We start from the raw sequence: 24,123 nt of genomic DNA on the forward strand, positions 1-24,123 counted from the left end.
CATAGATACTTGTATATATAAACAATAAAAATTGGGCGAATTCGATAACCTTTTGGTGGGTTGTCAACTTAACGAAATTACGAGTGTTGCTATTGTCAACCAGTAGACGTACTCCCCTGCTTCTCTATCATTCCTTCTGCTTATAATGTCATTGTCCTCGGTTGGTTATTGCTGAAGCGGGCATGCAGATGCAGACTTCTGGGCTGCTTCTCTGTCTTCGTCATATTCGACATTTAATAAATACTAGGAAGAGTTCGCGGCTGCTGCCTCTTCTGGATTTGTTACCCGACTGTCGGCATTCTTCATAGTTACAGACTAGATCAACAGCTTTTAATAGAGATTTTAGCTTGAAGATACTTTTGCTGCAAGCTCGACTTTCGATCCCCTTACAAGCAATTTACTTGGAGTAATCAACGCAATTTGCGAAGCGCTGCGACTCTGCTGGAGAGGTATTTAACCTAGTCTGTTTGGTGAAGCTTCAAGAGAGCAACATCAAAAGCTTCTTACTTTTGGAGGGCCGAGATGGAGAACGAAATCCCAACTTGGCCAAAAACACTCTTTAATAGAATTATTGCAAAAAATCATCAATGACTTAGAAATTGTATCAACAATGTCAAACTCATAAATAAAACTCCTCAATTATATAGCCTGTGATATCGCTTCAAAATATGCTACAAATTCTATTCTGTGGTAGAAGTAACAATCAAAGATTGTTTTGCACTTCTCCAATAAATGGTGCTCGTAGCTAATAAAAAAATATATCTTAGATGTTGATTTTCTCAAATCAAGGTAACTAACAAAATTAGAGTCAGATTATCCAACCACCTCCAGATAATAAGATCGTTTATATGTAAGTTTGTTGTGTTTAGTCCCTTTGTTAGAAATATAGGCAAGTTTGGGTGTTATTATTGTAATTAGCTTATATTATTTGCCTCTTCCTCACTCTTAGGGTGAACGATATACATATAATATTGATATTTTTATACTATATAAATAAAACTTAATGGGGAGGGTTTGGACAGATTCCATAACCCTAATTCTCCCCCTCCCCCCACCCCCTTGTCCTCTCCTCTTTCTCAGTTGTCATCTCCTGTCTTTCTCAGAAATCCTCTCTCCTTCCTTCTCTCTTCTCCTCCTCTCTTCTTTTCCTCTTCATTCTCTCAATCTTGACTTATAGTAATGAAGTCCTAAATATAACACCCTTGAAGGTATTGTGTTACTTCCTTTGCAGTTCTCCAATGGTCCAAACTTGGGTTACTTTGATATCTGCCCAACAATCCAATTGCATATGCAATGTTAGGTCTTATGCAAACTTAAACATACATTAACTCCCAACTAAAGAATCATAAGAAATGTTTTTTTCATTTGTTCCCTCTCCAAATCAATTCTAGGACCTTACACTTAATTTGTCACCTTTGACAATAAGTGTAACACCAGATGAACAATTCTTCATACGAAATCTCTCCAGCACTTTTTTGATATAGGTTTCTTGAGACAATCCTAATGTCCCTCCGGATCTGTATCTCTCAATCTTTATGCCTATGACATAAGAAGTTTCACCCATATCTTTCATATCAAATTACATTTAGAGAAATCGTTTAACCTCATGAAGCAAACATAAATCACTTGAAGTAAGTAGAATATCATATATATATATATAGGACTAAGAAAATTATTTTGCTCCCATTGACCTTATGGTATATACATTGATCTATGGTATTCTCCGTAAAGCTAAATGAAGAAATAACATCATGAAATTTTAAATAACATTGACTGAAGGTTTGTTTTAGCCCATATATAGATTTCTTAAGCCTTCTAACCAAGTGAGTATTCCCCTTTGAAATGAAACTTTCAGGTAGTTTCACGTAAATTTCTTCCTCTAGGTATCCATTGAGGAAAATTGTTTTCTCATCCATTCGATGTAACTCCATATCAAAATGAGCTATCAGTGACATAATAATCCGAAATGAATCCTTCTTTGAAACAAGAGAGAAGGTATTGTGATAATTAATTTCTTCTTATTGAGTGAATCCTTTTGGCTTAGAAGTTTTACCCTATATATTTCAATATTGTCTAAAGAGTTTCTCTTGGTTTTAAAACCAACTTATAGCCAATGCCCTTCCTCCCTTTAATTAATTTAACAAGATCCCACACTTGGTTTTTAGCCATTGAATTCAACTCTTCCTTCATGGCATCATTCCATAATGTAAATTTATTTACATTTACAGCCTATGAAAAGGTAATAGGATCATCGTTAGCCCCATTGTCCATGTCAGATTCTTGACTGTATACAACACACTCTGAAGAAATTACAGGTGTCCTAACTCTTGAAAATCTTCTTAATGCTACTTCAATGTTTTCAGGTTGAGAATGTTGATCAACTGGATCTATAAGAATATCCTCGTGATGATGTGATTCTTCAATTATTGATTATTCTTGAGTAATCGAATTTTGATGATTATTTTGAAACACAACTAATCTATGTGAAGATGTGGAAGCAGGTTGATAACTATTTTGCTCCTCAAAAACTAAGTTTTGAGGTTGGCTACTACTACTAATTTCATCATTATTAAGGAACCTGAAATTCTTAGATTTCATAATGCTGATAAGATGAGATGGACAATAAAATTTATATCCGATAAACTTTTTTACATAGGCAATGAAATTTTCACTGACTATTTTTGAGTCTAACTTTGTTTTATGTCGATTTTATATTCGTTGGGCAACCCCAAACATGTAAATACCTTAAACTAGGTTTCCAACTTTTTCATAACTAAAACAACAATTTGTGAACTGCCTTGGTTGGAATCCTATTTAGTACATATGTTACAAATTTTAGAGCTTCACTCCACAAACACAATGGGAGTTAGAGTTACTGATTATACTCCTCACCATATCCATTAGTGTTCAGTTTCTCCTTTTAGCCACACCATTTTGAGATGGTCCAGCCCGACATTGTTTATTATGCCATAATACCTTGTTCCGCAAGAAACCTGGCAATTGTCCTTTTTCAGTGTATCTATCATAATATTCACCACCTCTATCTGATTTCATAATCTTAATATATTTTCCTAATTGTTTCTCTACTTATACTTTATAAACCTTAAAAACATCTAGTGTTTCATTTTTATTATAAATCAAATAGAGATACATATATCGTGTATAATCATCAATAAAAGTAATGAAATAATTTTGACCATTAAAGCAGGGATCATAAGGACTTGAAATATCAGTGTGTATAATTTCTAAAACATCAGAAGTCCTCTTGTCACCTTTCAAGTACCAAAATCATTAAAGTCAAGAACTTCAAGGACTCCAACATTTACCTCTTAATTTTGTCAATAGAGATATGACCTAATTTTCTCAGTCGCAACATTGAGGATTTCTCATTTATAACACCACATTTAATGCTATTTGTATCATGCACAATTGTAAGATTACAATCAAGGATAGAAGTTAAAAGAAGTTTAAATAACTCATCATTCTTTATACAAATGAAGGAAATTACCAAGAAAATTAAAACTGAAACTACAAGGTAAAAGTGTTGTAACTGAAATAAGGTTTCAAGAAAGGATGGAACATAAAAGGTCCTTTCAAGGTCTAAAACAAAACCAATATTTAGAATAAGTTTATAGGTCTCAACCGCCTCCATATGTGAACCCATCTTGTTTCCTGAATAGATAGTACATTCACTTTTTGTCGATTTACGTTGGTTTAAGAATCCTAGATTAGAGTTGGCAACATGGATTGTAGTACTAGAATCAATCCACCAAGTGTTATAAAAAAACATTAACCATATTAGATTCAAAACACACTAAAGAGATTAGATTATATTTTTTTTAGTCAATACTTGAATTTGGGACTATGTCATGTCTTCTTGCAAGAAGCATTTAACATCACCCTCATAAAGAGGCACTTTCCCTTCCCTATCCTAAATGGTTTCTTGCTACGAGTCGTCAAATGTGCACTTTCAATCCTCTTCTAATTCAACCTCCTTTCCTCTTGTACACACATAGTCAGGAGTTCATTAATTGACCATTTTTCCCTATGTGTATTGTAAGATATCTTGAAGGGTCCGTATTTAGATAGAAGCGAATAAAGGATGAAGTGTACCAGAAATGACTCGAACATCTCAATCTCTAATGATTTCAATTTGGCGGCTATGTCCCGCATCTACATTATGTGCTCACGAACACCTTTGGTGCCACTAAATTTCATAGAACACATTTTTCGTCATCAAGGTGTTTGATAAGGCCTTGTCAAAAGTCTCAAACTAGTCCTAAATAGCTTGAAGATATTCTTTTGTTTTAGCATAATCAAGGATGCATCCACGGATAATTTTGCAAAGGTGAGACTTGATAAACATCAAACTTAAGTAATTGGATCACTCCCAAAGATCAAATGATATTTTCTCAATTTGGGTACTAGATTCCATGGGCCTTAGAGGTATATCCACTCGAAGAGCAAAATAAAGGTCCATGCACCCCAATGCTAGGAGAATTTTTTCCGTCCAATCCGCATAATTGTCATCATTCAAAGGAGTAATATTGGAGGAATCAAAATTTGGAATAAATAAAGTTTGAACAACTGCAAATAAAACAACAATGCTTACTAAAACATGTAATGAAGCTAAATATTGAATATTTACTCATGTAAATAAATTCAAAAAAATAAATCAACTTGTCATTATAATATTTCTTGTGAGATTAAATTATAACACATAAGTAAAAGTTATCTTTAAATGAATTTTCTAGGCATGTGGGCAACTAGAATTTTAAAAAAAATATTTTTATCCTAATTAATCACTTAAATATAATATGTACCCTATGAGATTAAATTATTATTTATCTATGATTAATCATAATTATTTATGTCATTAACTTTATGTGACTGAGTTTAATGTCACATTATTATTTTATTTTATTTCTGATCGAGTATGCCAATTTTGTATGGACAAGGCAGTTTTGGCCTCCCCCGGATTAGTCCAGCTCGGGTTTGATAACATTGGGGCCCACTCTCCCTTAAATTCCAGACCTCTTTATAGACCGCTTTTTCTATTCCGACTTCCAACGAATCACATGAGAACCCCCGCTTCCGGCTTCCAGTTCCTATCATAATGGCGACCCTTCGTCCTCGTTTACAATTCAAGATTCAACAAACTTGTCTCAAAAAGACAAAAATGTAAAAGGCAGGCGGGACCTTTTACTCCTCTTCTCTCCTCTCCTCACCGGATAACAACAAAACGGAACTAATGTCAGCACCACCACATCAAAATGCCCCAAATTTACACAATTTCACAGAAATTCTTAACGAGTCCGTTAAGATTAATTCACCGTGCCACCGCCGAGCTTTGCCCAGCAATCACACCCAACAAATCGGTACAAACAGTTACAGGTATAAACCATTACTATACTTTCCACAGTCTACCCTGACATTAAATCCGGTAATAAATTGATTCGTGAAGAAGAAAAGGAGTTGAGCGACAAACAACTCAGAAGAAGAGTGCTGTGTAGAAGAGATGATTCCATGTGTCGGGTAAGCCCGGCAGGCACCAATGGCTACAATCTGCAGATCGATCCGGATTAGCTCTCTGCTCCGGACTCAAATCTCCGCTGTAAATTGAAGGGTGCCCGTCTTTCCGAAGCTCTGAAAGAGTGGTGATGTCCAGTAAGTAAGCTGGTTTCGCCATGTCTCTGATCACGAATTGGAGAACTTTCATTTGATCCGGATACGCGCCCGCGTACGTTAAACCATTCACCGGAGCCGTCTCTCCGTAGCAGTTTCTCGAAACCGGAGCATTCCATTCCAGGGGACTGAGCGACAATAGATCATTGGAATTAAAAAACAATATGAAAAAATGCATAAACAATAAACAAATCATCTGAAGTAGATAATAATAATCTGTTCATGACTATGCCATCAGTAATTGACCAAGAGAATGATGGATTTTTCTTTAATTCCTGCTTTGACGATCGAATAGGTTCGATAATTGAAACAAAAAAAAAACAAAGGTGTTTGCTTTCAATGTATCTGTAGCAAAATTTCTCATTGTTTCTAAGGTCAAATTCAGGATAAAAAAACAAGTGTTTTTTATTGTATTTGTTGAAGGTGCTGTCCTCAGGTGTCTGTTTATGAGTGACGGTGGCGCTCAGTAATCTAAACACGTCTGGTTCAACAGAAGCAGAAAATATCAATTATTACAAACAGGACAGTTCGTTGAGATGCTTTCGTAAGAAAAAGGAATCTGAATGGCAGAAAAGCAGCCATTTTTCCGGCTTCCAGAGTTGTCGGCCATGTCGATTTCCCATTATTGAAGTCCACACGATAGGGACAGTGATAGGATAGGAAGTAGAAATCCCATTTTTTTCTTACTTTTTAAATCATCAAAAATCATTCTCAAATATTTTTTTACTTACTACGATTAACCCGTGATAAAAGGAATGAGATACCCTGCTTATAAAATTAGTCAGGTATCTGCGAAGAAGACGTAGAAGACAATATGAAGTTTGTCAGGGTGGGTGACGATGCCCAGATAAAAATGGAAGAAGAATATGGGTTCCAGAATTCACCCAACCCTTTAATTACGATCTGGGTTGGGACAAGTGCCACCGGAAAACGACACTCTTGTCTTTCTCAGAGTGCAAACTCCGAAGCTATCTGAAGACGGGAAAGTCACTGGACTGATCAAGATCTCGTGGTCTGACGATTGATAAGACTGTCACAGAAAAAGGCCACCGAAAGAAGAAGACCCACTGAAAGCGCTCGACAGCGTTACAGTGGACAATTTCGCACCAGACAATTCGTCTTAACACCTTTTCCTACTTACTTGTATTTACTCTTGATTAATCCGACTGAGAGAGAGCAAGAGCAAGAGCAAGAGGAGATTGCGGGAGAAAGAAAGAGAGAGAACTCTTACTTGTAATGGGTAGGAGAAATGGACTGAAAGAAGACCTTTGTCCGAGCAGTATCAACATTCATGTCAACCCAATTAGCCCAAGTCCTCATTCCTCTCTCTAGCGCAGCTAGACGATCCATGTCGGCATATAGAGCTCCTCCCACCTCCATATAATCCCACCTGCACGAACGTCATTTCAACACTTCAATTAATCCTTCATCTATACAGCAAAATGATAAAAAATTTCCATAGTGTTTAGTGAAAAACTCGCCCTTGGAGAGCACCCTTGTGACTCCACCAGTGGCCGGTATTGAATGACAAGACATCGGCGCCTCTCCAGGCGTTTGCATTCCCAGATATGTCATCCAATCGCAAAATCCTCTTCCCTTGGAGGACATTAATGTCGACGAGGTACGGCGCCCGGTAGAAAGAGATGGAAACGCCGTATCCCTGCAACATCAGTTATATGTAAGATGAACTGAACGCGTGTTCGATCGAATGCCTCTCTGTACAACCAGTTTACAGCTAATGAGAATTTACAGACCAAGAACTTGAAGGTGGACAGAGGATCTCCTCTTATTAATAGTGTCTGAGAGGGTGGAACTGCGACGCTAAGCATACAAATTAACGACTGCCACTGGTTGCGCCCCAGGGAATCTCCCACAAACATCACGGTCTTCCCACTCATTCTCGCGAGGAAGTACAGCGCGTCGAACCTGACAATCAACAACCCACCATGAGAGAAGAAATACAGAGAACCACCGCACTCGAATTCGAAAAATTGAAGCAAAACGAACCTAGGAAGCTCGCAGTTGACTGGCTGCCATCTGTATCTCTCGTAGTCAGAGTCGGGTCGGCCGAACATTTTGCAATTGAATTCCGGGTCGATGATCGAACAGCTCGAGCCCTGGTATAATGGGTAGGAATCGTCCAGCACCCAACTCCCTACAAACAGATTGCACGCTGTTTGATTGGCTAGCAAGCTCGGCCTTTTCTTGTGTCCGTGGTGGTGGTGGTGGTGTCTGTACAAGACTAATGAGGACGCTAATTGGACTTGAAGAAGACATAAACAGAGGAGAGCTGCGCAAGTAAGAGCAGACCAAGGCGAAGAAGCCATTATGGCCGAAATGGAGTCGGAAGTAAAGGAGAGGAAGGAGAAGAAAATATATAGGCGAACAAAAAAGGTTTTCTCTGCTTTGGTTCTCGGTAGCTTTTGGCAATTGGGGTAGCGGTTGTGTGCATATGAAGGTAGCTGTAGATTCACGTGACAGGTTATATTTGTCGTGGGCGACGGTTGTCTTCGGCTTCAATTACCGCAGATTCTCAGGAAGACGAGTCAGCAACAAGGCAAGCGACGACGGCCGACTTTGAAGACGAGGAAGCAGAATATGAGCAGAGTTTGCCTCGGTTCTGGTTTGTTTTTATAGAGCTCTCAGCCTCTGCTCTGCCTTATTCACGACTCCATGACTGGATTGAAACTCGCTTCATTCTTACTGATTGCTTGCCTTAAACGGATAACTGTTTCACAATGAATCGGAAATCACATAATCCTCGCTCAGAAGAGTTAACAGAGGCAGGTCCCACTGTCGTGGACAAAAACGAAGCCTTGCGATTTTCTAAACGGATTGGTCCAAGGCAGGTACAAGAGAGAGAGACAAAAGAACTTTATAAAAGACGCCACTTGCAGAGCGCCAGTAATGTCTTTGTCTAGCTGGTAGAGGTGAAAACTGAACACAAGTTGTCTGCCGTCGTCGTCGTCGTCTTCAAAATATTACTCAGCTTCCGAAATAGCTGAAACAGATGACCCTTCAAACTTCTATTCATGGATGGCTTGATTACTTTTTTGGGTTCCATTAATTTTCCTGTCAAATTGATCACTGGCATTGAATATCCTGTCAACTGTCCTTAAGTCTAAGATGCATTCCCTGTAAGAGATCCCAATTTTACAGAGCTGACGAAAAGTAAGGTTTCTATCTATGCTTTACTTGGCCTACAGAAGGAGAACTTCTCCTTTTAATCTTTACTTGCTACTTCTGTTTCCGTCTTTCTTCCTCTTTCCCGCAAGGACATTCCTTTTTTCTGTCTTTTGCTTCTGATACTTTGGTTCGTCACCTTTATCATGAGGAATTTTTTGTGCAGATGATGAAAAGACTCTTCTCCTTTCGGACTCATCTTCTGACTTGTAGATTTAAGAGATCGGTTGGATATGTTTTCATAGTTCAATCATTTTCAAGCTGGAGGAGGTACCCTTTGAGTATAAATGTGCACATGTGATGGTATAAATAAGTATAAGCTTGTGAATTTTGATTAAACAAATCCCTTCTTCTTCATAGATGAAGACCTAAAAAAGAAACTTATCTAAGCTATGTATCAGAGATGAGAGATGGACCCTCCATGTGTGTGTAGCAGCTAGCAAAGACTTAATTGATTTGGCTATCTTGGCAAGTGATTTGAAAGGAATGCAAACTGGCCATCCCCCAACTTGTGCACTTGTACTTATGTGGATGGACTTGACTGCTTCTGCTTTTGGACTCATCCCGACTGTTCATGATTCTTATCACAACTGTAGTTGGCTAGACAAACAGAAAAGCGATTTTTATGTCTCATCAGTGAGAAAAATATGCTGCTGAAAAAGGTTTATTCTCATCCATTACTGGAGATTTAAATGACACTATATTATATCAACATTAATATAAGGGGAGCTCTCCATATAGAGGATACAAGCATGACAGTTTATTTCAGCGAACACCCTTCAGTTTATTAGGGCAATACAGTAACGGCCGTTGCTCGATTTCCTCTGCAGTGTGTAAAATCGCTCATTCTCTGATCTCTGAAGCATTTGAGATCTCTTATCTTTCAGTTATCGTACACGTTCCATGGCCACCTGCACATCCCCTGTTTGCTTAGACTTCCAGCTTGAAAGGATTTCTTTCACACGTTCACTAGGGACCCTGGGGATCCTCTGGGGAGTGACTTTCTGAGCCAAAGAACTGCAAACAGTAATAGGGCATCCACGTTCATCATAGGTCGATCGTTCAAGAAAAAATAAATTTGATTTTACTGATGAGGCACTTACAAAGAGTACTTGGAAATACGTAGTCATTTTTGAGCATCAAACTTACCAGGAAATAATGGATGATCATCTAATAACAACGAAATAGCGCTAAGTATGCCTTTAGCACCTCAGTTATCTATTTCTTCACAGATATTAGCTTTCCCCAAGTAAACTTGTTGCATTTCTTCTCTCCAAATCTGCAGAATATGTAAGAAAATTCGTTTAAATGGATATTAAAAGCTTTAATAAAAAGCAATTTGGAGATTCGATGACATAAGTCGGGTAAAGATGCATAATCATGTCTAACCACAAGAAAATTATAGCTTTCCAACATACTGTGTCTCGAAATTCAACCCGAATATGAGGCACATTTGTCTTGTGAATATCATTCCCATCTGGACCTCTCTTGTAGTACGATTTCCCAATCCAATGAGACTGACAAGAGAAAATTATATATAGCTGAGATTCAAGCAAGAACGGTCAATATCATCAAGACATCCTATTATAAAAAATTTCTGATAATGTACCTTGAGAGCATGTGAAAAGCCTGATTGATAAACTGAATTTCGAGCAATCTCACATAGATCGCATGAACTCAGCTTCCACACCTGTTTTGCAAAATAGATTACTTAGCTTCAGATCTCCACCTAGAGACGGAAACCAAAAAGAAGGATAGAGACCTACAGATGCAGCTATACTGTACTCCTCCACCAGTGGTTCTTTTGTTAAGTGGATTTGCAAAGGATCATCAGTGGAAAGAGAAACATTAAGACCTCTTAAAAAGAACAAGGGGAAAGGATTCCGATGGTAATCTAAAAATAAGGAATTATTGCTCAACGGCGACATAGCCAAGCCAATCTACCACCAAAAGTATCACCTTGTCAGTTGATTATTAGATATGCAAACAAGAAGCCTCCACAAGAACAAAGTGAGTGAGTCAGAGATAACTTACTTGAGCAAGATAATATAAATACTGAAGCACAGGAGATTTTCTCAAATTAATTCCATGTGCAATATTATGAGCAGTAAGAAATGTAGCAGCAAGGTGATCTATGTCTCCAGCCTGAAAATAGAATATAACACATGATAAAGCCGGATGGAAAAATCAAAAAGACAATTGAAGATTAAGCTTCAAGGAATATACCTCGCCTGAATGAGGACGAAATTTGATGGTTGACATGCCCTTTGACTCGCGAAGCTGATAGATGTAACAGTGTTAGTATCTATTGAGTTTGAAAAAAACATTTGGATCTTTCTGGAAAAAGAAAGGAAACAATATGTTCTCTGCTTTAGGATAGCAACTAAAAAGCCAGAGGGGGAAAAATCTCTTTTGTGAGGAAGCATAACACCTTATTTAATGTATACAGGTTTGCATAACAGTAGTAGGCATAGTATGAAAAAGCAGGATTGAATATATTTGTCCACTGTTCAGGAGAGGGCATGTGTTTAGTAGGCCGCCTTTCAGGCTTGCTCTCATCATCCACCAAATCCAAACCAACAACCTGAAAAAGACAACAAGAGTTGAATAATAACGTTTCAAACCATTTCAGAATATTTCATATTTCTAAATTGCCTTCTAAATATCAATTTGGAATATAATATTGTGTAACCGCATATAAAATTCATGCGTGGAAAATCTCTCAGTTTTGAATTTTAAATTCTTTTAGCTACTTTCGCATAAATTGCTTTATAGGACAAAAATGTCCGACTATAAATCGGCAATAATCACAAAGGATAGTTTTTTTTTCCATTTCCGTATACCCTTTTTGAGTAATGAGGTTCAGTCAGGAAAGGCAAGAAGTGTACTGTTACCTATTTATTTATACAATTAGTGACATGCAAATGAGTCAGCAGGCAAACAGGTAAATGAATAAACCTCAGTCTAAAACTTAATAAATAACTAAGCAAAATGCTCAAATAGTCATAAAGAACTTAAAAATAATTTTCAAATTTCCATAAGCCTAGAAATATTAACTAAAAACTAACTGATTCATCTTTTATAAATTATTTTACCAAATCAAGCTATCCACAATGTGTAAACTAAAGAAACATAATGACTGATATCGATACCCTCATAATATAACTACCTGGGTAATCAGGTACGAAATGCCCATATAATGACGGGTATAGAGGTCAAAAAGGAAACCTAGCCAAATCCTTAAATCTGTAACAAATTTTGCTCCATATCCTATTACAATTGGAAAGATGAAGGTGAAAAACGGGTTGTTGACTAAAATTACCGACCCCACTTACATGAAACTACTTCATTCACAGTTCACATCAGAATAAATCAATGTGATCATGCAAAGAAGTCTTCTCTTCATTGCAACTTTATATCCTTATGCAATATGCTTCTTTTTTAACTATGTGCAAATTTGGTTCTAAAAGTATACCCCTCTACCTTTTAAAATACTAAATGTGCTATTTCTAAAATGATGAGAAAAAGGTTTTATTAAGAAGACAAGGTAATGGTCATTGAGGGGGACTTCTCACTAGTGATGAATTGTGTTTCTGGACTTCTCTAGTGATTATTTGTGCTTCCTACTCAGCGTCAGTTGGTTTCACAAGCCTTGCAAGGTAAATCATGTGGCTGACTTCCTAGAAAAGAATGGCATCTCTCAACAACATCTAGTTGGTAGAAATGACCTCCTGCAGAACCATTTTTGGTTCCCATGTTTCCTATGTTTTCTTTCAAAGTAGCTGGTGTATTTTGTTTGTGTTTTCTTTGTATCATACCTTGATGTTTTCTTCCTTCTCTTGTTCCTTTGTACGTTTCCTTTCATCCCTTTAATAAATATTTTCAACATTTTAGACAAATAATACAAGGCAAACTATCTCCAAAAGAGAAGAAATATGGAGAAAAAAAATAAAACCCACAAAGACCAAAATAGACACATTTCACATTAAAAGTACAAATGACCAATATTTTTCAGAATTATTTTCTGCGTGGTCATCCCAGAAAATGGCATCCATTTGTTATGGGAAGAGAAACTGCACTAAGAAGTTCACATGTGGAACATAGATTGCCACATCAAATTATCAGAATTCCATTGCCACATGTAAAAGAGTGAACTTTTAGGGTTTGGTACAGAGAGAGAGGGGCAGAGAAAAGAGAAAGAAATCGAAGTACTGGAAATGACTCTGTGTGGGGGTCGGCTCGACCACGGGTACTTATATAGAGTTCTGAAATAAAAATTACAACAATACCCCAAATCACTTAAAAACACTTAAATCCTTATATTTACGTGAAAATTGAACTATAGATAGATTAGCTGCTAGACTTTATAGTAAGTGGAAAATGACGATATTGCCCTTCATTAGATTTTCTAACATCACAAATATAAGCTAGCAATCAAAGTTATACATTTTTTTATACTTTTCAAACAGAGACCCTCATTAAGACAATTCCAGTAGCATAATCACAAAAGTGACATAATGAAGATGAAGAAAGGCATCCAACACGATAGTTCAAGCTTTGAGTGGAGAGGCCCGCCTCTAATTCTTGTACAAGGTCATGAATCACTCTAGACATGGGTTCATTCTAGACATTCTCACACACTTTTGGCTGTCTTCATGGCAATGAACTTGTACTTAATGTTTTAGATGAGGCCAATTAAGGCCCATCAATTGCTCCATTGTCATGAAAAAAAAAGACATCCAACTCAAAAACTCAGGCTTTGAATGGAGAAATCCAATTCTAGATCTTCAAAATGGTTCAGGTTACTACAGATGTAGGGTCAAATCTATTCTTGATTTTTTTTTCCATTTGTATTTATGAATAAACTCAGTTAGAATCACCATGATCTATCCACTAGCTTAAGGCATGACTCCATTCTAGGACTCTATACAGATCTTCATTATCTCCCTGTACAAAGCTATTTAACCATCCTTCACTGTGCAAGTTACACATTCGCATAGAGGCTCACTCACCTCTCTGTACAGAAAGAGGAGAGAAACTCCCCACCTCTTCTCTAAATGAGGGAAAGGAAGGGAAAGCTCTTCCCTCCCTTCTTATCAACCTCCCAGCTTTAGAAAACAGGGAGCCCCCTTTTCTCTCTGACTCTCCTAGCCTCAAGAGAGAAAAGAGGGAAGGTGGGTCCCTTTTTTGTTCTAAGTAATTTTTTTATTGAAAATTGAAACAACGCAATACCTTGCTCATAATAGATTTTCATTGCCAGCATACATGGGAATACAGCATCTATATAAATCTATTGTTTTTGTATTGAAAAATCACAAATATGAACAAAATAGTAGTGTAGAGGATTAGGAAAACCTGTTTCAAGAAGACATGCAATTGTGGGTGCGAATCAGGATCAACCGTAACCTCAAATAAGGGAAGAAAAATATTGTCAAGGATGTTCTGGAAAGAAGTAACTATTCCCATTTCCTTGTACACATTGTACAGACGTGGCAGCTGAAATACAATAACAGAGCTTGTTAACAATATGCTCCAACAAACCCAATAAAATCTTCATTTAAAAAGTGAAAAGAAATTGCAAAGAAGTAAGAAAGAAATACTAAAATTCACTCCATGTATATATCTCCAGAGTCAGAAGTTAACAAGAAAATTAAATAAAAAATGTTACCTGAATCAGCCAAACCACATTATCACTGTATAAGTCATTGTTCACGATCCAACTAGCGAGTTGGTCCCACTCACTCTGTTTTCTACCATGTATAGATATCCTATATTCTGCCATCTGAAAAAGTAGAAAAAGTCATCAACCTATAGACAGTGAGCTGAAAGTAAATATCAGGCAAAGGTGCTTCAAATTCATAAGAAAATAAATAATGCTATCAAGAGATATTGTTCAGATCCAGAACTTTGAATTTGAACATGAAGCCTCAGAAGGAATAAAAATAAGAGATGGCTACTGTCTATAAAGATAATTCTCCATAATTGATACACTAAATGATTAATAATAATCAGGAAACAGAATCCCTTTACAGATCCACAATGAGAACAAAATATAACAATGCAACAGAGAAAGCACCTGGTATTTACTTGCCCCAAGATCAGAAAACACTTGCTTAGTCAGCTCGCCAAGGAAACGACCTACACCACAGGAAATTGTTTATTATTCATTACTGGAAGTATCCAGATAGCATTTTCTGATCACAGCCTATAAAATGATGTGAAGATAGACACTACATTAAGCTTCCTACTATTAGCATGTAACAGGAATACACTCCATAAAATTTGCCTCAGTATCACAGAAGTAAGATTACTGTCAATCTGTAACTCCAGATACTCAACATTTACTGATGTAGAACTTCATCAATTACAAATAAGGGAAAAAAAATCCCAAATGAGATTTTTTTATGAAAATTTAACGTTTAGCAAGCTCTGAAAATGAGCTGGAAAATAGGGGAAAATTACAATTTAAGCCCATAAAAGAAGATACTTCAAGTGTAGAACAAACCTTGGATAAGATTATCATGTTTCAGAAAAATCTCCCTAAGCCTACTCTGACCGCAAGGATTATACTTGAGATTAAATTTATCAAATCGATGAAATGTACTCTTGTCAGCATGAACATCTAACAGATCAACATTCAGGTCATACCTAAACCAATTACAACAACAATACATTAATTTGGGAGATTTTGAGTAAGAAAATAATGATTAACATAATAAAATGCCTCCAATTCACTGATACCCTGTCAAATCCAAACTCTCAAAAACTTCTTTCAGTGTCAGATATGTCCCGTCCCTAAATATTACAACCTGCATAGCACAATAGGTTTATAAACAAAAGCTTTAATGACCATGAGTGCTTTAAATATAGGCAAACAATAGCATACTTTGTACAGCAGTCTAGAAGATATCCTTTCACTTGTTGAAATGAGATTATGAGCTCTCAATGTCTGGTTCAAATCCCATTCCCAAAGGAGAGCAATTTCTTGTTTGAACAATTGAATGACTTAAAAGTAGTATAAACCATCTAATAGTGTGTATAAAGTAATCTAAGTACCTCATCAGGCTCTTTCCTCAATTTCGATTTTATAAACCTCAATAGATGTTTCTGGTTCATGCAAGCCGAATGATGAACATGTGTGTCAACTTTTCTCACATTATAGAAGTCACGATGAGGTGCACTTTTTTGAGCTAGAAACTCTCGATCCGCATTGAGCATCAGATGGAGATTGAACTTCTAAAGAAAGCAGAAATGAAAAGATAAGACATCAAACTAAGGACAGCAACAAGTGAAGTATAGTCAGCTTTTTTTGGAAATAAAGCAGGCAGATACACACATAAAAGGAATTACTTGTTCAAGAAGGACCAAGCGATGGTGGCACAGCGTTCGGATATTCCCAGCCGCAATTACTTTAAGGATGTGATGCAGATTGGTAAAAAAGGTTGTTGCATCAGCAACAGGGAAGAGCCTTTCAGTTGCTGAACAGAAAATAAGTGAATGAATAACACACCTTTTCTAAAAAAGAAAGCATGTTTTTCAGTTGAAATGAACAAACAATTACGAAATAACCTAATCTGGCAAAAGGCAGAGGCAATTGATGTCTTACCATCCTTATTGGCATAAACATTAACTACTCCATCTTCCATTTGAAAGTGATGCTGAAAAAGATACCAAAAGCTATCTCAATTGACTAACAGCCAAAGAACTAGTATTCCATAACAAGTTAAGAAAATATACTCCAACAAATGAAATAAAGATGAATAAACTCACATCAGTTTTCTTTTCAGGAGTATATGCAAATGGATTCGGATTGGATTTGGGGGTGCCAGGTTCAGTGATAACTTCTTTCTCCCAAGAAGCAGCCTCTTCTCTGAATACATAGCTCTCTCGCAACTCAAGACATTCTTGGAGAACCATGTAGGCCTCTGCTTCATCAGCAGATGGCACCTCTAAAAGTAAACAAAAACAAAACAAAGAAGTAAAGATTTTTATTTTTAAATTTTTTTACCCAAACTAATCTTAATAGTAGAAATACTTTGTGTTTTAGAATGACTTAAGGCAGTTGCTTTGTTCTATTATATATAATTCTATATCTATTTAAAGTACATGAAAAGAGTTATCTCCATCAGATTTAACAGAGATTTTAGACAAATCTTCAAGATGAGCACAATCAATTTCAATGTTCCAGTTTAAACCAAGCAGCTATTTAAGTTCCAGGACAAGTTTCTCATATTACAGTTAAAAAAGATCAATTTGTTACCAGTAGGTGAAATCTTTAGTCTCACAAAAGTTTCCTGTTCTGGTTCCTTCCTCAGGATATCAGCTGCTACCGGATCAGGTGGAACCCCATGCAAGTCACCGGACACACTGTGAGAGCGAATCATGCTGGCTGCAGTAATTGATTTTTGCTCTCCATTAACATTAACATGATCAGGTCGATCTTGATTTAGCCCATTACACTGCACCTCCTGGGCATAACACATTCAAAGAGACTTATTAGAGAGAAAAGAGCTATAACTTTGTCTCCAGCTCCTTACAAGAAAGAGAAAGAGACAGGGCGTGTGAGAAAGAAGAGAGAGAGAGAGAGAGAGAGAAAGAGGAAAAGAAAAAGAAATTTCCCATGATGCAAGAATGAAAATATTGTGGCACAGAGAGTTCTTTGTTCAAAAGGAAAAATTGATATCTCGCCTTATAATTTTTTTTTTTTTTCAAGCAAGATTGAATTTTATGAAGATAATAGAGGATGCAGAAGACCCCTATGCAGAGATATGTACTAAACCAGATAATGTGAACATTTTTTCACTTTTTAATTATTATTCTTGAAATAGAGTCCAGAAGTATGTGTGTGCCCACGATGCAAGAATGAAAATATTGAGGCACTGAGAGTTCTATTTATCCAGACTGTACTAATTTTCCCAAATGTAGTTTTCAGCAACTTAACCTCCTACAACATTATCCATTAATCACAAAAAAGAAAGCTTTTCTTTTTTTGCAGAAAAATGAGAAATTTTAGATCATTAAAGAAATTACCTACTTAAAGATCAACTAAAAGCCCAATAATTGTTAAACCCTCTGTATTAAATCTTGTATGATGATCAACAGGTTAAAGTTGCTTAACAGCAAAAGTAAATCAGTAATACAATGATTGATAAAGTGTAGCACAAGTTCTTAAAAACACTTTCGATCACCGTGACTTTTTTTTGGGGAAAATTGTGGCTTGCACAAGTGTTTTGAGTAAGTCTGCTTCAGTTTGAAATTGCTCACCACAACTCTGGTAATTGGTGCAAATGAAGAAAAGGAAGAAAATACACGTAACTCCCACATTAAACGAGAGCAGGTGTTCAAAAGTTGTAGATAATGAAACCACAAATAAGAGGAGAAAAAGAAAGATACTTTGACCATTCATCTATATAAGCAAACAGAAACGTATCCACAATTAAACGTTAGGTGAAATAGAGGCCATAGAAAACTTACAGCATTCCCATTCCCATTGTTGAGTGAAAAAGGATTATCTAGTTTTGAGATGTCAGGCACATTATCCTCTTCATCAGATCCCTCAACACTCTCAAAGGCGCTAGCACTAGCCACAGGTGATTTTGGAGAAGGTGGTCTAATAAAATGACCAGTTCTCTTTGCAGAACTTGCATGGCCTATAGATTGTCTGCTTCCTGCCAAACCATTTAAATTGTAAACCAGCAAAAGTGAACTGATATAAACAAAAAAAGAATTTATGACAATAAGATAAATGGGTTGTCCTTCCTTCTTTCTTTTTCTCTGTCACTTTCTCAAATACACAACTTTCTTCCTCGCCACATACAAAGATAAGATAATAATGCTATTAATTGAAACGTAAATAGAATTTATTAAGTTCCCATGTACTTTAAAAACACCTATTTTGTAACTAAAGTCAACTTCAAGGACATCTTATCATGTTGATTGTGGCTGCACACATGGGCATTACATTACATTGACTTGACCATACACTGCAGCTAATTCTCCCAAGAAGAAAGTAATACAAGAAAATGATTCTCATCATCTTTTTCTTCTTTATAAACCATTATCATTTTCTATTTGGTATGCAAAATACAAAAACGAACTGTACCAGAATTAGAGCAAAAAGACTGAGATGGCTACAAGACTGAAGCAACAGAAGTAGTAAGTGCAAAATTTATAACTCTAGCTGGCCAAATTGATAAAATGGATAGCTTCTATCAATAGTTCACTTCCCTAGCCCCACATCCATCACTTCAAACACTACTTCAAAAATAAAAAAATATTAAAAATAAAAAAACTTCATTATTGAAGATGCGTGCAAAAGAAAATAGATCTAAAAGAAGAATGTTGGGTTTTATTTTCTTTTTTTCTTTTTTTATAGGCAGAGACAAGGATTTGAGTTATATAAACAATTTTTTTTTAACAAGAACAAAGTGTATAACATTCAAGCACCAGGATTTATCTTTTCCTCATATTGTTACTAGCATAGAGTTCCATTCCTAAAATTTTGTCCTATACAACCCAACCAACAAAATACTATTAACTCATAGATAACTGCTTGCCCACAAACAAAAGCAGCATAGTTATGGGAGTGTTACTTATAAATCTAGTAAAATCGCCAACTCTTATTCCCAATCCAAGTTAAAACATATTCATCTATATTCCAAAACCAAAGACCATACTAACTGCCGTTTGCACCAAAACGCAACTCACTATGAATTCTACTTATTAAAAAATGATGCATCTCGTGAACAATAATACAGTCAGGCAAGCAGCACTTAACTAGAAGAAGATTATGTAGTTCAGTAATACCCTCCAGCATCTTCACCGGTCCGTCACTAGGCACATTATGAAAGCCACTTCATCAGGGGGAGAAACGCATTTAAGTCCTATTTTGAGTTGAAACCATCGTACTTTTCAATAACTCCGTCCAATATATTTTCCTTAAACTATCAATTCTCATTTCGCACTTGAATGTACGAAGTTAATGACAACAGAAGGAAACAAAGAAAAAAAGCACGTACTAATTACTAAGCATTAAACATAATTAACTAGAAAAAATCTTTCATTTATGACATAGCAAAGAGTAAACACTGCAAAAGCGAATTTCAACTCATCTAACTGAATTCGACTCCCACGTCTTCACTCAGGCGAGAAATCAGTATAGTGCATACCTTCTGCACGCGTGTGAAGCCGAGGCAGCCCCGGCGGAATCAACATGCTCCGGTCATCCGCTGTTAAAGGACCGTTCGGCTTGTCCTCTCCATCTACGGCCGCCATGGCCGTGACGTCCGGCAAGGACGAAGAGATCCGACGATAGGGCGGCCCCCCCTTCCGACGATGGTGGTGGTTCCTCCGTCCCCTCCTGCCCGAATGCAGCGAGCGGTCGTGCTCGTCGTCCGACTCCCGGTCCTTGTCGACGGAGCGGGCAAACTCGAGGAGTTGGGTTAGGGTTCTGCGGTGCATGCAGTAGGCAGAGACAGCGACGAAGGAGGCGCCGAACAGTGCCGCCACGGCGAGGTGAAGGGCATAAGAGTCCATTTTTGCACCTTTTTCGCCTCCTACCTTCCTGTCCTCTGTTGGTCTCGGCACTGACAAAAAATGCCGCGCTGTAGAAAAGAGAAGGAGAGATTTATTCAGAGGCATGAGGGGTTAACCATGTCTATTTATAGGAGTTGTTTAGAGAGAGAGAGAAAGAAGAGAGGATATATTCGGAGGACGCTGCACAGTGCATGGTGGCAGGAAATGCTTTTTTTCAAAATAAATAAAATATCAAGATAAATCAAACTAAAAATGAAAATGACTCCTCCAAATCTCTTTCAAGTTCTAACTCCAATCTCACAGATCTCTCCGTCTAAAATTCAATTTCTTTATTTTTAAAAATTTTCCTTATCCAAATAAGTGTGAGGTAGGGTTTAGGTGAAAGAAGACGAGGGAGAAAAGCCGCCATTAATGTATTTGTTAGAGCTTTTATTATCAAAATAACAACTTTGATCAACAACCCTCGTTCACTTATATGCAAAGGAGAAATTTAGTCATCTTTTTTCTGATGTGAAAATAACGTGGAATGTCTCTTTAGCGAATTATTTAGGGTTTATTTTATCTTGATTCTCCATCGTCTCACTTCAAGCATCATTGTCGATTTGTCGTAAGAGACACCGACTCTATTTCGGATAATAATCTATTGTTAGCTTGTTATTATCAGTTCTACCAATTTTTTTAATTAATTCTTAATCGAAAAAATTTGACCATTATTATTCCTTAACAAAATAAAATAACGATCAAATTTTTATTTTTATTAATATTTTTAAAAATAATAATGATTAAATTTTTATTTTAATATATCTCAAAAACAGACAAGTAAAAGTAATGGCCCTCTATATAATGCTGCCATCTTTGTGGTTTATTTAATTCCCCTATAAAAAAAAACTTACCTCCTTGGAATTGACAATTTTGTCTCCACCACTACAATGGGTTTTTGAAGATTACTATAATGGCCTAAAGTGGAGGCTGTCTTTTCTTATTAGTACCAAAGTTGGATTTGAAAAGGATGTCAATACTTGTAGAAAACAAGCAGGTGGACTAAAACAATTTGAGGTACAAAGGGAGATGCTCCTAGTTGTAAGTGCCTCTGTGTCCCATTCTCAACTAGGGTTATCCAAACTAATCTTAATTGTTAATTGGGTTGGTTTCCCACTACTTTTAAAAATATTATATAATTAACCAAACCCCTAAACACAAGAAGAAATATGTCTTAGTGTATACTTAAACGAATCGAAAACCTGATCTCAAAACCGAACCGAGCTTGCGCTACTCATGAACCAGCTCACTGATGCCACCCTATAAAGGGAGAGTCTGATTATTAAATTCGAGATCGGGTTTATTCGAACTGAGCCGAGCGATGGCACCCCTGGTTGCATTATTCATTTGCCGTTGGTCGACCATTTGTGCAAGTGGCTGATACCCAATTTACCAAAAGAACAGAAATAAAGGGATGGAGTACGAGAGTCGCAATCAGTGGCCGCCTCGGGCGCAATTATCTCCCGTCGGCCTCAAAAACCCGTAACAACACGAAGGAGATCTCCACTATCTTTTAGAATTCTCACATGCCTGAGAATTCTTGGAAGGAAGATGTGACATTTTGGATTAAACTGAGGAACAGGGAAAGAGATGGGTAACAGCCGGCGTTACCATTGGGGATCCGTACTTCAATTCCCCACTTCATTCACTATCTTTCAACTGAAATAATTGTAAATCTTAGGTACAATCTCACCTTCCCATTGCCGTCTCTTGTCAGCTTGCTTGCTGACGGGTTTGCCGTCCTCATTTTTATTTGTCATGCTTTCACGATAATCAGTAAAACCAAAATAACTTACCTGCCGCCACTAACTCGCTCATCTCGATTGACAGAAGAAAGAAATCCCGTTTCATTATTTTTTTTGGGGGTTCTTTTGACGTGGACAAGATTCAAGGAGCCGGGGCCTTTGATGGTGTTATGCATCCGATTCCCTGCTGCAAATGACCCATCAAGAGTATCGTCTCAACCGGAAGAAGAAACCTGGGTTTCAGGTTTCTTCTCCTCAGCTTGCATTACAAGTGGCGAGGGAGGACCACATCACCCTAATGCTCTTTCTTTCTCCTGAACGCATATCTGAATCGAATTTGCACAAGATCGATGCGCGCTTTTGGATGATCCTGCAATGGATTCCTCGGGAGGATGCGGGAATACTTCTCGGTGAAGGAGATGGGAGAACATCTGTGCATGATTCTGGCACAATTTTGATAGATTGGAGAAAGGGCGATGTTGGGACACCAAAAACGCCTGTGCTCTATTCCACTCGTCAGCATTGTTGAGGAGAGGAATAGTTGATAAATTCAACCAATGACGAGGGTTTTTTTTAATTATTTTATCTTATATTTTTAATTAAATTTAAAAAATATTTTTTTATTTTGAAAATAGTTATTAATTAAAAAATAAATTTATCTTTTTTATTAAAAGAATAGTTAAATAAAATTATCTTATAAAAATAAATCAATCAGAATAATTTTATATAATAAAATCCCCTTTTTTTATATTAATTCATGACTTTAATATTATATTTGATTTCTAATTTAAGCGTGAGAATTTAAACATTACAGATTTAAGTATTTGGATATTATATAAGTAAGTATTTATTTAATTATTTTATTTTTATAAAATTAACTAAATAAATAATTAAATAATTTTAAAACTATGTAAAATAAAAAGTTAAATTTATTACAATACTTTTATATAATAAAATACCTTTTTAATTTATATAATTTTCTTATATTAATATTATATTTAATAACTATTTTAAGAGTGAGAATTTAGATATTGTAAAAGTAATAATTTTATTAACATTTTTATATTATTAAATTAAAGATTTGTTTAATTATTACTTTTTATAATTAATTAATTAATATTAACTTATTTTAAAATTAATAATTAATCGATTTTCAACTCTGCATGACTTCTAGCTTCCACATAAGGAGATACGTGTCATATACCCTTTGTCGCTTCACATCGTCCATCCTCCTGCATGTCTCCCTCTCCTTCCACCTTCTTCCCTCTCCCGCCGCGTTCCTACTGACGTGTCCGTACGCTTAACCACCTCTCTTTATAAATACTCCTGTCCGGCTCCTTCCCAACTCACGAAGCTTCCGAGCAAACAACAGAGCAACATCAGCAGCAGAAAGGCTACTTTTTTGAATTTTTTCGGTTCTTTGGAACGCTCTTGATTTTCACCGTTACGCAGAATGTCGTCCCAGAAGCCCAAGAGGGAGGAGCTTGATGCCAGGGCGAGGCAAGGAGAGACTGTCGTCCCTGGAGGAACTGGCGGCAAAAGCCTCGAAGCCCAGGAGCATCTGGCTGAAGGTATGGTTGTTTGGTTATTTTGTTCCTTCGCGTGAAGATTCCACGACGTGCATGGTTTGGCTGATTAAAATCTGTTGGTGGGTTTTGGTTAGGACGGAGCCGTGGGGGACAGACGAGGAGGGAACAGCTTGGCACGGAAGGGTACCAGGAGATGGGGCGCAAGGGAGGGTTGAGCACTATGGATCAGTCTGGAGGGGAGCGCGTGGAGCAGGAGGGGATCCCCGTCGATGAGGACAAGTTCAGGCGTACATAGAATGTCGTAAATAGTAGCTTAGGATTAAGTGTGGAGGCTTGTTAGGTTTGTTTATGAGCGTCTTTTGTAGGGTTTTAGGTTGTTCTTCAACTTGGCTGTCACTCTCCCTCTT

General features: G+C 36.9%; 3 protein-coding genes across 3 annotated transcripts; 1 reads left to right on the plus strand and 2 right to left on the minus strand.

The window, feature by feature from the left end:
• Positions 1-5,183: 5,183 nt before the first annotated feature.
• On the minus strand, positions 5,184-8,341 carry LOC137936135 (protein PMR5-like). Its single transcript, XM_068780694.1, has 5 exons — positions 7,693-8,341; positions 7,440-7,611; positions 7,167-7,345; positions 6,917-7,075; positions 5,184-5,813 (listed from the first exon to the last, which is right to left on the minus strand). The coding sequence occupies exons 1-5, from the start codon at positions 8,010-8,012 to the stop codon at positions 5,492-5,494; spliced, it is 1,152 nt and encodes a 383-aa protein (XP_068636795.1). The 5' UTR covers positions 8,013-8,341; the 3' UTR covers positions 5,184-5,491.
• Positions 8,342-9,447: 1,106 nt separating this feature from the next.
• LOC137936113 (AMP deaminase-like) lies at positions 9,448-20,517 on the minus strand. Its single transcript, XM_068780666.1, has 20 exons — positions 20,037-20,517; positions 18,343-18,536; positions 17,129-17,336; positions 16,639-16,817; positions 16,475-16,526; positions 16,219-16,346; positions 15,925-16,104; positions 15,610-15,677; positions 15,374-15,516; positions 14,945-15,006; positions 14,537-14,650; positions 14,224-14,364; positions 11,300-11,452; positions 11,095-11,148; positions 10,903-11,013; positions 10,635-10,808; positions 10,478-10,558; positions 10,287-10,385; positions 10,018-10,147; positions 9,448-9,885 (listed from the first exon to the last, which is right to left on the minus strand). The coding sequence occupies exons 1-19, from the start codon at positions 20,506-20,508 to the stop codon at positions 10,079-10,081; spliced, it is 2,682 nt and encodes an 893-aa protein (XP_068636767.1). The 5' UTR covers positions 20,509-20,517; the 3' UTR covers positions 9,448-9,885; positions 10,018-10,078.
• Positions 20,518-23,640: 3,123 nt separating this feature from the next.
• LOC137943006 (protein EMB-1-like) lies at positions 23,641-24,011 on the plus strand. The gene is made up of 2 exons (XM_068788711.1): positions 23,641-23,758; positions 23,851-24,011. Exons 1-2 carry the CDS (start codon positions 23,641-23,643, stop codon positions 24,009-24,011), a joined length of 279 nt encoding a protein of 92 aa, XP_068644812.1.
• The last annotated feature ends 112 nt before the right edge of the window (positions 24,012-24,123 follow it).

The sequence above is a fragment of the Aristolochia californica genome, unplaced genomic scaffold (assembly GCF_029961685.1).
Source record: "Aristolochia californica isolate CCGP_79_NKW_82.1479 unplaced genomic scaffold, dmAriCali1.0.hap1 SCAF_10, whole genome shotgun sequence".
Taxonomy (NCBI): Eukaryota; Viridiplantae; Streptophyta; class Magnoliopsida; order Piperales; family Aristolochiaceae; genus Aristolochia; species Aristolochia californica.